The sequence below is a fragment of the Myotis myotis genome, unplaced genomic scaffold (genome assembly GCF_014108235.1).
Source record: "Myotis myotis isolate mMyoMyo1 unplaced genomic scaffold, mMyoMyo1.p scaffold_m19_p_4, whole genome shotgun sequence".
NCBI lineage: Eukaryota > Metazoa > Chordata > Mammalia > Chiroptera > Vespertilionidae > Myotis > Myotis myotis.
The window spans coordinates 95896481-95915064 of NW_023416346.1; the positions used below are offsets into that span (position 1 = coordinate 95896481).

The 18584-nt window shown below is 40.1% G+C and overlaps 1 protein-coding gene across 8 annotated transcripts in view; it reads right to left on the minus strand.

The window, feature by feature from the left end:
• Positions 1–15387, minus strand: part of ATRX (ATRX chromatin remodeler) — a 310126-nt gene extending 294739 nt beyond the window's left edge. For 6 of the 8 annotated variants that reach the window (XM_036306107.1, XM_036306101.1, XM_036306102.1 and 3 more), the window contains exon 1: positions 15139–15386. In XM_036306107.1, the coding sequence (XP_036162000.1) occupies positions 15139–15158 (20 nt within the window). In that variant the 5' untranslated portion in view covers positions 15159–15386. Of the gene's footprint in view, positions 1–15008 lie in introns of all 8 variants that reach the window. The other 2 variants (XM_036306108.1, XM_036306105.1) reach the window with 2 other exon arrangements.
• Positions 15388–18584: the final 3197 nt, after the last annotated feature.

The following is an 18584-nucleotide window of genomic DNA, read 5'->3' on the forward strand; positions in this document are numbered from 1 at the left end:
AGGCAATAACAGTTAATGGTGCTCGCTATTGCGACATGGTAATCCATTTACCGATATGCTATTCCATACATAACCCTATACTGTATACTTTATGAATCAATAAAAAATTTACAAATTTTAATTATAAACCTGTGTTTTCTATCAAAATTACTTCTTGTGTGAATTTTGGGACACCCTTTATATTCCTTTTTTTCAACTCCTATCCTCTCAAATCACACTTAATGTCTTGGTATTCTCAAAACACATAAGGGCCCCATTTTAGCAAGTATCTAGACTTCCCCTTTCCACCATCTAGAACAGGGGTGGGCAAACTTTTTGACTCCAGGGCCACAATGGGTTCTTAAACTGGACCGGAGGGCCGGAACAAAAGCATGGATGGAGTGTTTCTGTGAACTAATATAAATTCAAAGTAAACATCATTACATAAAAGGGTACGGTCGTTTTTTTTTTTTTAGTTTTATTCATTTCAAACGGGCCGGATCCGGCCCACGGGCCGTAGTTTGCCCACGGCTGATCTAGAACATTCCCCTCTTAATCAACTCTACCCACTTGCTTAAGACCCAACTCAAAAACACCATCTCTCTCTTTTAGAGAATACTTGCCACCAATTCTCCAAGTAAATTTTTTGCTATTCTTCCACATTTCTTGATTTGTACCTCTGTAACTGTGCTTGACTCCATCACAAGGCATTTCAGCCATTTACTCCTCCACTTCCTCAGTATTAAACATATGTGAATCCCCATAATCTAGGTTAACAGTTCTCAAATGGGAGAACTGTACCACCCCCACACTCCCACCACCCACAGGGACCATCGAATAATGTACTTAAACATTTTTGGTTGTCACAACTGAGGGAAGGTTGCTACTGGTACCTACCTACTGTGTAGAAGCCAGGGATACAACGCATAAACAGACAGCCTCCCACAACAAAAAATTACCTGGACCAAAATGTCTATGTAATGCAAAGTTAAGAAACTTTTATCTAAAACAATGCTTGGCTCACATTAGGCCTTTAAAGATTTATCAAAATAGAATAAAACATTTATCAAAGAATTTAAGAACATAAAAAGGGATATATACTATGGAATAATACAAGATAAAGAATAGCCAAGACAGTACAAAGAACATGAGCATTCATGCCCTAGCAGATATCAAGACTTCATAAAAAGCTATAGTTATTACAAAAATGTGGCATTGGTGCCGGAAGCCGGTCCATCCTTGCTGCTTGACACAGTCGCTGCAGGAAAGAAACATCTGCACAGCATATGTTTTAAGGGACCTGGCGTATATAGCATACTGTTCTTAATATGTTTGCTCCCCTTAGCGCTATGTGTTTTAACCAAGGTCACTTCTCCGAGAAAGGTTGTTTCCTCTGGTGGGGATTTTTCCCTGAAGTTAGGGAGGGGATAAAACCTCTTAACTAAGTGCCAGGCTGGCAGTTAATCACTTTAACTACAATCACACTTAAGCTACATAATCTTTACTCCCTGGAATGGAGATAAGAAACGCCCTAACCTTTGGAATAGAAATTGACAGGATTAAAATCAACTGCTATAAATACAGATGTAACAAGACAATAAAAAACAGAACCTGGCGACCAAACCTGGCTGGAGAACCTGGAGAACCTGGAGAACCTGGCTGGAGAACCTAGCAAGAGAACATGGCAAGAGAACCTGGACAGAACCTAGCTAGAGATCCTGGAGAGAGAACCTAGCAACAGAACTTGGCTAGAGAGAACATGGCAAGAGAACCCGGACAGAACTTGGCTGGAGATCCTGGCTAGATATCCTGGCTAGGCTGCTGATCAACTGAATGCTGTCTCCGTGTCATTCCTTCTTCGCCGACTCCATCCACACCTTTGGGGACCCCTGGACCTGCTGGACAGTGGCCCACATTCCTGGCGCAACTTGCAGATGCCAAAGGAAGTAATATGAACCTTATTCTTTCTGTTTTGTTTTGTTTTGTTAATCCACTCCCGAGAATATTTTTCCATTGATTTTTTCGAGAGAGTGGAAGAGAGAGGGAAAGACAGAGAGAAACATCAATGTGAGAGAAACACATGAACTGGTTGCTTCCTGCACGTGCCCCCGACCAGGGCCTGGGACAAGCGGGGGGGGGGGGGGGGCCTGCAACCGAGGTACATGCCCTTGACCAGAATTGAACCCGGGACCTCCCCCGCCCCGCAAGCCAATGCTCTATCCACTGAGCTAAACCGGCTAAGGCTATGGACCTCATTCTTAAAGAATTGTCATTGTGTATTTTGACCTGTTCAATCGTTATCTGATGAATTCTGTCAGGGGTCTGCCTTTCTTTCACCCAACTCAGAACTTTCTCAGGAAGAGCAAGTTCCTGAGATGAGTGGGGGGCTTGTCCGAGACATTTAAAGGCAAATATTACTATCCACAGCTACCTGGGACAAGGGATAAGTGGGTCAGGCACTGGACAAATGTAAAAGCACAGGAAGAAACTGCAGAAAGAAATCGTGAGGAAATAACGTCTCTAAAAAGCTCCTGCATAGCCTAGGGCCATGGTCGGCAAACTGCGGCTCTTTGGCCCCTTGATTGCAGCTCTTCCACAAAATACCGACTTCTGCACATAGGCCACGAAGTTTCAATCGCACTGTATGTGCACGCCCGCACGTGGTATTTTGTGGAAGAGCCACACTCAAGGGGCCAAAAAGCCGCATGTGGCTTGCGAGCCGCAGTTTGCCAACCACGGGCCTAGGGGAGTAGTCAGCAAACTCATTAGTCAACAGAGCCAAATATCAATAGTACAACGATTGAAATTTCTTTTGAGAGCCAAATTTTTTAAACTTAAACTATATAGGTAGGTACATTGTTATCAACTTAATTAGGGTACTCCTAAGGCTTAGGAAGAGCCACACTCAAGGGGCCAAAGAGCTGCATGTGGCTCGCGAGCCGCAGTTTGCCGACCATGGGCTAGGGCAGGGATGGGCAAACTTTTTGACTCGAGGGCCACAATGGGTTCTTAAACTGGACCGGAGGGCCGGAATAAAAGCATGGATGGAGTGTTTGTGTGAACTAATATAAATTCAAAGTAAACATCATTACATAAAAGGGTACGGTGTTTTTTTTTTAGTTTTATTCATTTCAAACGGGCCGGATCCGGCCCGCAGGCCGTAGTTTGCCCACGGCTGGGCTAGGGTATTTGGAAGGCCACCCACATGCCCAGGGCTGGACACATGCTCAGAAAAGACATGAAAAAGCCATAAGCTTTCACCTCTGGCTGACCCCTTAGCCTCCACTCAATCAGGAAGTGAAGGCTAGAGAAGAGTTGTAAATAACCTGGCTAAACACTGATAAAGTACCCCAAAACTGAGACAATCTGCAAAAATTGAGAGTTGTTTTGTTACGTTTGCTTCTAGGCATTTAAGGAAAGTTCTGTCAAACCACAACATACCAATAAACTACCAGAACAAGCACTTCAGTGCCTATACATGACAAAAAAAATATAGTCTTTATGAAAATAGGTTAGAAAGTTCATTAAACAAAAATTACAACCCAAAACAAACAGTAACAACAAATCCTGGGGAGGAGGAATAAAATTTCCCAGGGTTACTACATTAAATACTGTCATGCCTCACTTAGCAACCAGAATATGTTCTGAGAAATACATCATTAGGTGATTTTGTCATTGTGCGAAAAGTCAGAGTACACTTATGCAAACTTAGATGGTAGAACAGTGATGGCGAACCTTTTGAGCTCGGCGTGTCAGCATTTTGAAAAACCCTAACTTAACTCTGGTGCCATGTCACATATAGAAGTTTTTTGATATTTGCAACCATAGTAAAACAAAGATTTATATTTTTGATATTTATTTTATATATTTAAATGCCATTTAACAAAGGAAAATCAGCCAAAAAAATGAGTTCGCGTGTCACTTCTGACACGCGTGTCATAGGTTCGTCATCACTGTGGTAGAATCTACTACACATCTAGGCTATATGGTATAGCCTATTACTCCAGGGCTTCAAAACTATACAGCATGGTTCTGTACTGAATACTATAGGCAATGGTAACACAATGATAATTTGTATACCTAAATACATCTAAACATAGAAAAGGTACAGTAAAATATGGTATAAAAGATTAAAAAATGGTTACCTGTATAGGGCACCTACCAAGAATAGAGCTTGCAGGAATGGAAGTAACTCTGGGTGAGTCAGTGAGTGGTGAGTGAATGTGAAGGGCTAGGATATTACTGCACTACGGTAACCTTTATAAACATTGTACATTTAGGCTACACTCAATTTATAAAAATAAATTTTTTCTTCAACAAGTTAACCTTAGTTTACTGTATTTTTTTTACTTCATGAACTTTTAAATTTTTAACTTTTTGACTTTTGTAATAACACTTAGCTTAAAACACAAACCAATTGTAGAGCTGTACAAAAATATTTTCTTTCTTTTTTGTTTTTTAATCTTTATTGTTGAAAGTATTACGTAAGTCCTCCTTTTTCTTCCCATTAACTACCTCCAGCCCACTCCCGTGTGCCTCATCACCTCACTGTCTGTGTTCACAGGTTATGTTTATATGCATACAAGTTCATTGGTTGATCTCTTCCTACCCACCCTCCCCTGCCTTCCCTCTGAGGTTCAACAGTCTGTTCATGCTTCTATGTCTCTGGGTCTATTTTTGATCATCAGTTTATTTGGTTCATTAGATCCCACATATGAGTGAGATCATGTGGTACTTATCTTTCTCTGACTGGCTTATTTCGCTCAGCATAATACTCTCCAGGTCCGTCCATGCTGTTGCAAATGACAGAGTTCTTTCTTTTTTATTGCAGTGTAGTTTTTTTGTCAAAAACTAAGCTACAAGCCTGGCCGGTGTGGCTATTTGGTTAGAGCATTGGCCCACACACCAAAGGTCACAGGTTCGATTCCCAGTCAAGGGTACATATCTGGGTTGTACGTTCGCTCCCCGGCCCTGGTTGGGGCAAGTGTGAGAGGCAACCAACCAATTGTTGTGTCTCTAGACACATCGAGGCTTCTCTGTATCTCCCTCACTCCCTTCCCTTCCACTAAATGGAAAAAAATATCCTGGGTTGAAGATTAAAAAACAAACAAAAAGAAAACACACACACACATACATTAGTATAGATCTACACAAGATCATGATGATGAATATGATGAATATCACCATGTTTCACCTTCACATCTTGTCCCACTGGAAGGCCTTCAAAGTGAATAACATGCATGAAGCTATCATCTCCTCTATCTCCTGTGATAACAACGCCTTCTTCTGGAATGCTTCCTGGTGGAACTGCCTGAGGCTCTTCCCAAGGTGAAATAACTCTATTCAGAAATATGTCCATGGTAGTTTTGCTTGGCTTGTTTCTTTTTTTCATCAAAGATTTGCTTGTAAGCAGATAATGCAGTATGAACATTCCTCACTATAATGGAAACCTTTCATTGTTGGGGGTCCATGTTTTCAAACTTTTTAAGCAGCTTACTGAGGTCCGCAAAAGCTTCTGCTAAGCCCTAGCTGGTTTGGCTCAGTGGATAGAACATCAGCCTGCGAACTGAAGAATCCCGGGTTAGATTCTGGTCAAGGGCACATGCCCAGGTTGCAGGCTTGATCCCCAGTAGGGGGCGTGCAAGAGGCAGCCAATCAATGATTCTCTCTCATCATTGATGTTTCTATCTCTCTTTCCCTTTCCCTTCCTCTCTGAAATCAATAAACATATTTTTTTAAAAAAGTTCCTGCTAAAACATTCACTGTCACTTTCCTTGGGAGCTGGTCTTATGGGACCACCATCATATATGCAGTCCATCTAACCAAAACGCCATTATGCAGCATATGACTATATTCAAAATGTCCATTTCAAAAAAAGTTACATGCATGCAAAGAAACAACAGAGTATGGATATTCACTAGAAAAAAAGGAAATTAAGAGGACTGTCCACAAAGAAGCCCAGACATTGGAATTAGGAGACAAGACTTTAAAATCAACCGTCTTAAATACACTAAAAGTGATGATAAGGAAATCATGGACAAAGAAGTAAAGGAAACCAGGATGTTTTAAACACGGTAAGACTATCCAGTAAAGAAATTATAAGAAGAAACCAAATAAAATTTTGGAATAGGAAAGTGCAATAACAGAAATTTAAAATCCACTATCGAGGTTCAACAGAAAATCTGAACAGGAAGAAATAATCAGTGAACTAAGATTAACCAGCATAAGCAGAAAGAAAAAATAATGAAGAAAAATGAATAGAGCATCAGGATAGACACCATCAAGCATACCAACACACACATAATGACAGTTGCAAAAGGATAGAGAAAAAGGAACAGAAAGAATATTTGAAGAAACTGTAACCTAAAACTTGCCAAATTTCATAAAATACACGATTCTTCATATCTAAGAAACTCAACGAACTCTAAGTAGGATAGAGATCCACACTGAATCAAAATATAAGTAAACTGTCAAAAGCTAAAGAAAATTTTGAAACCAACAGAAGTAACCAGTACAAAGGGCCCTCCTTATATTAACAGCTGAACACCTTCAAGACCAGATACATAACATATTTAAAGTGCTGGGGGGGGGGGGGACTGTTAACCAACAATTAATTCTACATGTAGCAAATGTATCCTTGGATAAGGAAGAAGAAATGTGACAGAAAACAAAAGCTGAGGGAATTTGTTGCTAGTATACCTGCCCTACAAGAAATGCTAAAGGGAGTCCACCAGCCTGAAGTGAAAGGATACTATAAGTGTAACTTGGAGCTATATTATAAAATAAAAAGAACAATGGTATAAGTAACTAAAACTACTTTTTTAAAGTTTGTAACTAACTCAACCTCTTTAATTGATAATCATAAACATCCCCCAGCCCTGGCCAGGTGATTCAGTTGGTTGGAGTGTCCTCCCTTACACCAAAAGATTTCGGGTTCGATTACCAGTGGGGACATGTACAGGAGGCAACGGATTAATGTTTCTCGTTCACATCGATATTTCTCTCACTCTCTCTCTCCCTCTCTCTCTCTGTCTCTCCCCCCTTCCTCTCTCTCTAAAAATCAATAAAAACATATCCTTGGATGAGGAATTAAAAAAAAAAAAAAAAAAAAGCACATAGCCCTGGCCGCTGTAGTTCAGTTGTTTTAGAGCATCACCTCATCTCCTACACCGAAAGGCTGCGGGTTCAATCACCAGTCAGGGAGTATACATAGGTTGCAAGTTCAGTCCTGGTTGGGGCACCTATGAGAGGCAACTAATCAATGTTTCTTTCTCTTTCTTTCTTTCTTTCTTTCCTTCTTTCTTTCTTTCTTTCTCTCTCTCCCTTCCTCTCTCTAAAATCAATAAACATATCCTCAGGTGAGGATTAAAAAAGAAATTTTTTAAAGTATCATCAGTGATATATTTTTTAAAAAGAAAAACCTAATAAAAATGGTAGCATAACTTTACACATATTAACCAGTTAACTGCCACGATATTTTAAATTTAATTAAAAAAGGTAAGCCACTTGCGTCTATAGACGCTTATGGCGTACAAATGTTAAGTGATTAAGAAATACACAAATAGACCAATAAACATGGCACTTTACCTTGAAAAAGACCTTAAGTTTGCTTGTGGAAGTGGGCATCTGAAGGGTTGCAGCTTATGAATTATTGTGAAGTGATGGAAGGAGGGCTATCTGAAATTGGATGGAAAATTGTAACAGATGTGGATGGGTAAGACCCACAACCTAAGGGATGAACTGTGATAACTGGTAGATGTCTGAAGTGTGTGTATGTATATGCAAATATTTTAATGCAGCTCAGTTAAGCTTGGTGCAGTTTCCTGCAAACTCTATAAAGGGCCAGAAAATAAATATTTTAAGCTTTGTGAGCCATTAGGTCTCTGTTGTAACTATTCAACTCTGAGATTGTAGTACAAAAGCAGCCACAGACAATGTAAACAAATGGGCTTGGATGTGTTCCAATAGAACTTTATTTACAAAAATAGGCCACTGGTTGGTGGCCATAGTTTGCTGACCCCCACCTTGCAGACAAAATATTACATAAACAAATGAAAATTTTTATGTTCAAATTGTCCCCTTGTTGGAACAAATTCACATTTTCAAAACAAGCATTATATCAGAACTAGGTCTGAAATGCTATCAAATAAATAAAAAAGTAACTAACATAACTCAAATAAGCAAATAGCAAATCCAGTATTACTTGAAAATAAATTAGTTTTGAGTTTGGACTTTATACATCAAATGTCACACAAAAGCCAACAGACCACTTCAGATGACCAAAATAAAGACAACTAAGGATAGATTTAAAACAATCATAGTCATTCAAAATCTGTGCATTAAATTCTACACAATCTTTAAGGAAAGTAGGTAATACTTTTGACAGTCCTGAACTAGAATCATCAGGCTCACTCACAAGATACATGTGGCTTTTACAAGATCATCAAGCTACAAAAGTTAGCCCAGAGCTCTGGCTGGTTGCTCAGTGGTTAGAGCATCGGCCTGAGGACCAAAGAGTTTCGGGTTCAATTCCCAGTCGAGAGCACATACCTCGGTTGCAAGCTCGATCCTTGGCCCCAGTCAGAGCAAGCAGGAAGCAACCAAGAGATATGGCTCTTTTACATGGATATTTCTCTTTCTCTCTCTCTCTCTCTCTCTCTCTCTCTCTCTCTCTCTTCCCTCCTGACTCCCTTCCACTCTCACACACACACACACAAAAAATCAATGGAAAAAATATCCTCAGGTGAGGATTAAAAAAAGTTAACCCAGAAACTGCAATATAACATGAATAAGTTCTGGATATCTAATGTACAGCATGGTAACTATAGTTAATACCATAATATACCCTTGAAAGCTGCTATATAAGTAGATCTTAAATATTCTCACCACAGCAGCAAAAAAAAAGGTAATTATGCTAACTAATCTTACTGGGGTAGTAATTTTTAAGTATATACATATATCAAATCATCACATTGTACACCTTAAACTACACAACATTATATGTCAATCACATCTCAATAAAGCTAGAAAGAAAACCAAGCTAATTGCACAATGGTCATACAATATTTGTCCAGCAGTTTAGTTAAAAATTCTAAGTTAACCTTTTCCCAAATAGAAAACACTAATATATACAACATTCCTTTACTCAAGGTGCTATGGAATCCTCCCCCAGTCCAGTCTTCTCTGTCAAAACTATACCCACCCTCCAAGGGCCAGATTCAAATGCGCTCTATAAAACCTTCCATGGACCCTTTCAGAAATGTCTTTCTACCCTGAACTCCCACAGCAACTTAGTTTTTACCCAATGCAACATTTATCATTTTATATCCTGCTGCAAAACTATTTGTGTATATGGCTTATTTCCTCTGCTATGTGGGAAGTAAGACTAATCATTAGCCATACTAAATCCCTCTGCCTGGACTGCCCTTTTTCATAGCCAACCCTTAACTAACTCATCTTCAAGACCCAATACAGATACGATCTCCTCTGCAAAACTTTTCTTAGACAATCCCCAAATTAGGCTTTCCTTCATTTCTGATCCATAGCACAACCAATATACCTCCATTTTAGCACTTTGTGACTGCTTATTTACTTACTAACTCCCTTGCTAAATGAAGAATGCCTTAATTAAGTAGGCATGAATTTTGTGAAGAGCGAAATTCACCTTCGTTTCCTTTGGTGATATTTACCTTAAGGAACACTCCACTTAAAAACCACTCAACCTAAAAGCAGGCAAGGTGGTGATCTTAAAAAGCACCTACTATTCCAGGGACATAAACTTCTTTTGTTTGTGGCTGGCAAAGGCTGAGCTGCAGTTAGTTAAAAAAAAAAAAAAAACCTAAGTGAATCTTCCACACCAGGGAAGTGCCTTTTAAATGCAAATAATAACCCCTCCTAACTCCTTTGGCCCCCTTCCTTTCCCAGACCACATTAGGGATGGGAGTATTGCACTGAGGCAGGTGGTGGGGGGAGAGGGGTTGAGAGGAGACTGGCAGGAGACTCACAGAAGATTCCACCTTGTCAACCTTTGCAAACCCTAGCACAGTGCCTGCCCCCTAGTTGATACTAATGTAATTAATCAACAAATAAAGCATTCCCCTAAAAATGGAACATAGAAAAAAATATATATATATCACTGCCATACAAATATTTAAACAAATATTGAATGGAACAGTTAACATGAAAACTAACTACAGATAACAAGAATGGCTACTTCAAGCCAAAACTGAAAGACAAAGTCTCAGAGATAATATCAGAAAATAGTGGTGCACATCCAACAGATTCTGGGCCAATCACATCAGTAAAAGTTCTCTCCAATGTCAACTGAAATACCTGCACAGCATTAGCTCCCAAACTGGGCAAAGGGTGCTATGACATCAAGGGAAGCCACACAGCCATGGGTGCCAAGCAGAAGCCTGGAGTCACAGAGACATGGGGTCCAAACTCAGTCTGTTGCTCATTCACTGGGAGCCCTGGAGCATTACTTAACCTCCCAAAGTGTCAGTTTCCTCATCTGTAGCGTAGGGATACAGAATTACTACCTCAGCCAGGCCAGTGTTGCTCATTAGGTTGGGCATTGTCCCATGCACCAAGAACTTGCAGGTTTGATTTTTGGTAAGGGCACATGCCCAGGTTACAGGAATTGATCCCCAGTAGGGGGCATTCAGGAAGCAGTTCATTGATGTTTCTCTCTCATTCATGTTTCTATCTCTCCCTCCCTCTCTCTCTAAAAATCAATAAAAAAGAATTACTACCTCAAAGGGTTATTATAAGGCCTAAATTAAAAACATCACATAAAAAAAGAAAGGAATAGTGGCTACGGGGCAAAATTCACAGAATATTTTCCCAGGGCAAAAATCACAATTGGCTAGAACTAATATAGGTATTTTCAGAAGTATCTCCAATCATAAAAGAGCACAAATTTAATACAACTGAATATAGTATTCTTCCAAATAGAGCATGTCCTGAGCCACAATAATTATTAACAAACTTCCCATGAAAATTTTTTTCTTTTCCAATAAGTGTTTGCACAAGTATGTGTACATGATATGACAGACTATATTAGCAACAAAACATTTATTTCCTAACCATGTAACTTTTAAGGCAAAAAAAGATATGCATGCAATGAATAAAGAAACTTCTCATCACTACTCTTCTCCCTACCCCCAAAAAAAGCAATAAAGTTTAAGAATGACTGATACTCAAATAAGAAGGATCACTTTTAAATAACTGACTTTTCAATGTATGATTTTGCCAGGTCATCAGTTTATTTTCTTCCCTCTTGCCTACTCGCTATTTTTTTTTAATATATTTCTTTATTGATTTCAGAGAGGAAGGGAAGAGAAAGAGATAGAAACATCAATGATAAGAGAGAAACATTGATCGGCTGCCTCCTGCACGCCCCCCATGGGGGATCGAGCCTACAACGCCAGTATGTGCCCTTGCCTGGAATCAAACCTGGGACCCTTCAGTCCACAGGCCGATGCTCTATCCACTGAGCCAAGCCGGCCAGGGCTACTTGCTATTTTTTCACCACACTATCCTAGAAAATTTCTTTTTTATATAAACACAAGTAAAAATCAGACCTAATCAAGTGCTCAAGAGAAGATCTGATAAAGAAAAAAATCTGGAACTACTGTGTAACAAAATTAATGGTAATGCATTAATTGTTCATATTATGTCTCACATTAGAAGAGAATCAAGAGTGATTTGGTGTTGTGGGTTCAACTCACTCAAGCATTACCTGTCAGATCATCCTTCAACTGATTATGGCTTGTGATGAATGACACTTCAGCCTGAGATAGTTCTTCTGAACATTCACTTGAAGCTCTTTTATAGTAAATAATCAGGGAGCATCATGCTTTTTAAAAGTAATTCTCTACATTTACTAGTATATATGTGGTTCTTTACAAGGGTTTTTCACATAACTTAGACAAAATATTGTTAACAGCTAAAACTCAAAGCTGCAACAAATGACCACAATAGTAGCTAACATGTGTTTCTTATAATACTTGGGCTAAAGTGGTCATAATCATATTAGATCTGGCAGCTTAAAGAATCATTAATGCCTTATGGTTAAGAACATAAGCTCTGGAGTCAAGACTGGGTTCAATTCCAGCAGCGCTAATTATAAGCAGTATTAACTTTTGATCAAGTTCTTTGATCTCAAAGAACTTATGCCTCAGTTTCCTTCTCATCTGCAAAATGAGAAATACCAAGTACCTACCCCATAGGATTGTTTCAAGAATTAATCAAGATTATACAGGTAGCCTTAGCTGGTTTTGCTCAGTGGTAAGAGGGTCAGCCCAGGACTGAAGGGTCACTGGTTCAATTCCAGTCAAGGGCATGTACCTCAGTTGCAGGCTCCATCCCTGCCCCAGTTGGGGCACATGGGGAGGCAACCAATCAATGTCTCTCTCTCACACTGAAGTTACTATGCTGCTGTAAAAAGGATCTCCTACCATTTGCAACAGCATGGATGGAGCTGGAGAGCATTATGCTAAGCGAAATAAGCCAGTCAGAGAAAGATAAATAGCACATGATCTCACTAATTTGTGGATTATAATGAACATAAACTGATGAACAAAACAGATCCAGAGACAGAGAAGCATCCATCAGATGCTCAAACCTCAGAGGGAAGGTAGGGGAGGATGGGGGTAAGGGGGAGAGATCAACCAAAGGACTTGTATGCATGCATATAAGCATAACGAATGAACACAGACACCAGGGGTGGTGAGGGCATGAATGGGAGTGGGGTGGGGCAATGGGGGATAAGGACACATATGCAACACCTTAATCAATAAAGAAAAAAAGTCAAAAAAAGATACTTAATTAAAAAAATGAAGTTTCTCTCTCTGTCTCTCCCCCTCCCTTCCACTCTCTCTAAAAATCAATGGGAAAAAATATCCTCAGGTGAGGATTAACAAAAAATAATCCTATATAATAAAAGCTAATATGCAATTTGTCCCCTCAGGAGTTCAACTGAATGGGAGTTCAACCGCTTGCTATGATGTGTGCTGACCACCAGGGGGCAGCGTGGAATGAAGAACAGTCCCAGCCAGCAGCTGGCAGCCGGCAGCTGGGGGAAGGAAGGCCCCAATCAGCCCTGATCTCTGGCCAGGCCTAGGGACCCCTGCATGAATTTCATGCACCAAGCCTCTAGTAACAAAATACAAAATTAAAAAGATTATACAGGTAAAGGTATAATTCTTACTCTTACCACCAGGTTCTACAAAAATTCAAGAACCATAAGGAGAATCAACCCTGGCATAAAATGAATAATTCTATTCAGAAAGTGTATACATGGTTATTCACTCACTCTAAAGAAAGGAAGAAATCCAAATTCAGAAAACCCTACAGTTTTAAATGCCAACTTTGTGAGATACAATAAAGTACACCCTTCATGATGAACATGAGCACCTGATAATAACCAACCAACAAGTTGTACTGGTACGTACCTCTATGGGTCCAATACCCTATATATAAAGGTTTACTATCCTTGAGACAATAAGCACAAATTCAGAAACCAAAGCCACAATGTTTTCACAACTAGGAATCTATAATCTAAGAACTAAAGTGTATTTTTTTTTCTCGAGGGAAGGAAATCATCTATCTACTGGTGGTTAATGCAGAAAAATAGGCATAGGTATCATAGGCTCATTCCCAAAATCTATATACTAGCTAAAGAGCCCCATAAACACATAACATCCTAGTAGTTACTCAAGGCACATTTCGCCAACTACGAATGCAATTCTGATCCATGCTCCCTGTTTTTTCCTTTAGTTTGCCACTAGGCGCCAAGAATACATCTCAGTTGGCTGGCCAGTGTGGCTCAGTGGTTGAGCATCGACCTATGAACCAGGAGGTCACCGTTCGATTCCCACCGGTCAAGGCACAAGCCTGAGTTGTGGGCTAGATCCCCAGTGGTAGGCTTGCAGGAGGCAGCCTTCCATCACTCATAATTGATGTTTCTATCTCTCTCTCCCTCTCCCTTCCTCTCTGAAATCAGTAAAAATATATTAAGAAAAGGGAAAGCTAAGTTAAAAAAAAAAACCACATCTCAGAGTAAAAAAAATTATTCACAAGGGATGAAATGTCCAATGTCAAACTGCCGGAGAAGCAAGCCAGCCACCTGTCTAAAAGTGGTATACATTTCATATTAACCCATATTTTTAGACACTATCAAGAGGCAAATCAGAAGCACAAAGGGAAAAAAGCCTGAATCTAATAAACGTGCTTGATTGGTAAGAGGCAGCCTGCTAGGCATAGCTTCCCTTGCAATAAATCTTACTTCCCATCAACCCACGTTTACCTGCTCCCCATCCCTCACGGAATAAATAAAAAAACAAAAATAGGGTCTAATTACTTTTGCTCGAAATTTGCTCAGAAAGTGGGAAAACATTTGAGATCTGCCTTACCAACCATAAAAGCTGGACTTCACAAAAAAGTATGCCCTTCGGAAGCAAACCTCATGTTACTTTCCCCTTGCCTAGAGGTAAGTCCAAGGATACCCTTGAGGATCTGAAGTAGAAAAGGGATGTAAATACTTGGCAAGATCCATCCATTCACCCCCAGAAAGGGACTTATCCCCAAGGGCTACAAAAACAAAAATCTGCAAGGCCTGGGTACTTCCGGTCTCCAGCAGTCTTAAGGCCACTAAGTCGTCCCAGGATCTCACATCCTCATGCACGCACGCCCTTCCCCCTCTTCCCACCCTCTCACCCCGCTTCTTCCCACCCTCCCACCTCCCCCTCTTCCTACCCTCCCACCAGCTTCTTCCCCAACGCAGTTTCTAGGCCCAAAGATTAGGAAGAATGACGGGGATTGCAACAACTGCCTCCGACTTCAGCGGTCTCAATGCACAGGCATCAAATAAACAAGAGGAGGCCAACTAAGCTTCACTGGTTAGGGAACGTTAAAGCATGCGCCCAACATGCCAGGCCGCCCCCCCACCCCCACCCCCACCCCAATACCACCCCCACCCCCACCCGGAGCTGGAACCTACCGCCAAAGCCCAAAACCCTTCTCACCTAAAGAGAAAACGATGCCTCTTTCAGCTAAGCAACAGACAGGTCTGAGCCACCAAGCCAAAGCTTTCCCAGACTCAGAATGCGCGTAGGCCAAGATCGTTAGGACCCGTGAGACCGGGTTGTGTTTTACCTCATGGGCTCAGCAGTCATGTTTTCGCTTCAAAGCCTTATGGGCTTCAGCTACCGTAGGGCGTCGCTCCGCGCTTCCTGGCGCCCGGCTACGACAGAAATGCACTGCACTCAGTCGTCACGATAGCTGCTGCTGGAAGCTTCCCACAGCTCAAAGGCCGCGACTACTGCCACCACTGCAGAAGCCGCGGAAACAAAGCGACGCCGCCGCCGCCGCCATTTTGTTGGGCCGAGGCTTAGGCAGGAGAATTGGCGCGTCCTCCCTCTTCCTCTTTCCTTCCTCCATTGGCTACCTCCTCCTCAGTTCGGATGCTGATTGGCTACGGAAATTCACATTCTTTGGGGGCCTGTTGCTAAGGCGGTCTGAGTCATTTGATCCTCTCCACCTTTTTGTAGAGGTTCGCACCAATTTAGTCCCATTGACCTGAAAGTGCTAGTGACTATTTTGACTTTATTCTAAAACGCTTTTTGATGCATCCTCTTTTCTTGACATATTCGCAGACTAATAACAACAACTTACATTTATTGAGAGCTTACTATATACCCAGCACTATACTGATCTTTATCAGGACTATTTCATGTAATCTTCATACCCTTGAGGGTATACACACTATTATTACCTACATTTTTCCAGATGAGGAAACCAAGGCACAAAATCCCACAGTAGTGAAGCCGAGATTCAGGCCAGACACCACACTCTTAAACACCAATCTATACTTAGATCCTAAATGTTCTTTCCAAAATTCCAGGTTATCGTGAAGTGCTTTCCTTTTCCGGATGTTTTATGTATAATATTCAGCATGTCATATATATATATGACATAAAACCAACTTGAAACCTGCATACAATTCTTTCAATATTGAATAAACTCTACACTGCTGCTTGGAAAACACACACACAAACCATTTACCCAATCTGATGTGATGTGTAGCTCACAAACGAACCAATCTAGATCTGTTTCCTCATTACAGAGGTATGGCAGATGATCTCTGCTTTCATGTTCTATAATTTAATGGTCCATTGGTAATCTCTGCAAGTCACAAATCAGTTCTCTAAAATTGAATAGTTTCAATTTTTTTATCCAAAATTATTCTGCAATACATGTTTTAGTTAATTCTATTTGTTTTTCTTGAAATCTGCAAGAACTCCTGTTGTGTTTAGGTTGCAGGGTTGCTGCTTTCTATTGGAATATCAAGTGATGAGCCTTTTTTGAATGGAATACTTTGGTAATCTGATAGGCTCAGACAACTTTTTAATCAAAAGAAGCTTGTACACATTTCAAGTCATCTTTCAAATATTTAGGTACCATTGCCAACTGTAGAAACCAGCTTTCTGTATCCGGTATACTGATTTTCTTCTTGTGGTACATTAAGCATCACTTAAATATACAACTTACAGAAGTTTTATTTTCTTCCCTGGTAAATGCAATTAACTAATTAAGTTGAAAGGAGATCCACTTCATTACAGAAAGCACACAACTTTTAAAACATATCTTGGTGACAAAGAAACACTAAAGAGCTTTAAGTGACATCCCACAAATAGAGAACAATAACAACATTTTAATCATAGAATTTTAAAAATACACAATAACTCACTATATTTGTTTATTATAAGAAAGAGTATTTCTATGCTTTTAAAGGATAACTAACAAAGTTTTACTGATATAGTTATATCACTTTCAATAAATGCTTCTCAATTAGTTTCATTCAGCTGTATTTTAGAAAAAATTCAATGTTACACATCTCTTTCACAATTTTTATCAAATTGCCACAGAAATCAACTTAGAACCCTTTCTTCCTATCAAACCTAATAGGATTCTTGACCCTAAGTGTGTAATTTGTGAATTTGCTTATTTGCTTTAGAAGAAAGAGAAGGTAAATTATCTTTAAGAGAACAAGTTGGTTGAGAACTAGATCCTCTCATATTTTTTAAATAAACACCATCACAAGTTCTATTTTATGTCCAAATCACAATGCTATGGAAACATCTATGAAATGTTTAAATGTATAAATTCTTAATTCAGAAATTTAGCTAATAGGGATTTACCCTCTACAAGTGAAAACTGAGATGTCCGAAAGACTATTCACTGAAGCATTGTCACATCAAAGTGACATAGATGTTCCTCAATTGGGGAGTGGTTAAATAAATTATTATATCCATACAAAAAATACCATATAGCTTTTTAATATAAATTTGTTTCCAAAATCCCCATTTCTACTGCAAGTGAGACTGTGGCACAGTTCATAGACTAAGAAATAAGAATGGATGCAGGCTATTTTTTTAGTATTTAAAGGGCAAAAATGATTTGTCCCAGGATATAAACAAGGTAATTAAAATGTTTAGACTCTAAGGATGTAATTATTGGGTATTTTTAAAATGTATCTTTATTGTTGAAAGTATTACAGATGTCCACCTTCTCTTCCCCCTATTGACCCCTGGGTCTTTTTTTCCTATGCTTTTTTTCTCCCTCTCTTTGTCTTTGCCTTGACGTAAATACCAAATTCCATGCCTTTCTTAGGCCCTTACAGCAATTTATTTTCATGCCAAACCTCTCATTAAGCCTCCTCCTTTCCTTTAAAATTTTAGTTTTGAGAAATAAATCACATAAATGTCATCTTTTTAAAGTATACAATTCAGTGCTTTTTAGTATGTTCACAAAATTGTACAACCATTACCACTATCTGATTACAGAACATTTTCATCACTTCAAAAAGAAACCAAATACATTAGCAGTCACTCTCCATGTCCCCTCTCTCCAGTCCCGAGCAACCACTAGTCCTTGTGGATTTGTCTCTTCTGGACATTTCATCCTATATAATAAAAGCTCAGTGACCAATAGGCAGGACAACCAGAACGACCGGTTGACCAGTCGCTATGACGTGCGCTGACCACCAGGGGGCAGACACCAATGCAGGAGCTGCCCCCAGGTGTTCAGTGTGCTACCACAGTGGGAGCGCCACTCAGCTGACCAGAAGTCAGACATCCCTCTTGCAGTCTGGGACCCCTCGCTCCTTATTGCCTGCCTGCTCACTACTCCTTACCACTGAGCTCACTGCTCCTTAGTGCTGCCACAGAGGCAGTAGAGGCTTCCACCACCGCCACTGCGCTCACCAGCCATGAGCCCGGTTTCTGGTTGAGCAGCGCTCCCCCTACGGGAGCACACTGACCACCAGGGGGCACCTCCTGCGTTGAGTGTCTGCCCTCTGGTGGTCAGTGCACATCATAGTGACCGGTTGTTCCTCTGTTTGGTTGATTTGCATATTAGTCTTTTATTATATAGGATTTTACAGTGTTTATAAGAGAACCTCTGACAGATTTAGTAATGTATTTTCTATAATGATGGTTTTCTAGAATTGTCTTCCCAGATACAAGTTAGAAAAGTGTGAGGGCGATTTCTTCCTAAGCCAATTATTAGTAGAGTTATTCTCCAGTGTTTTAGTTTTAATC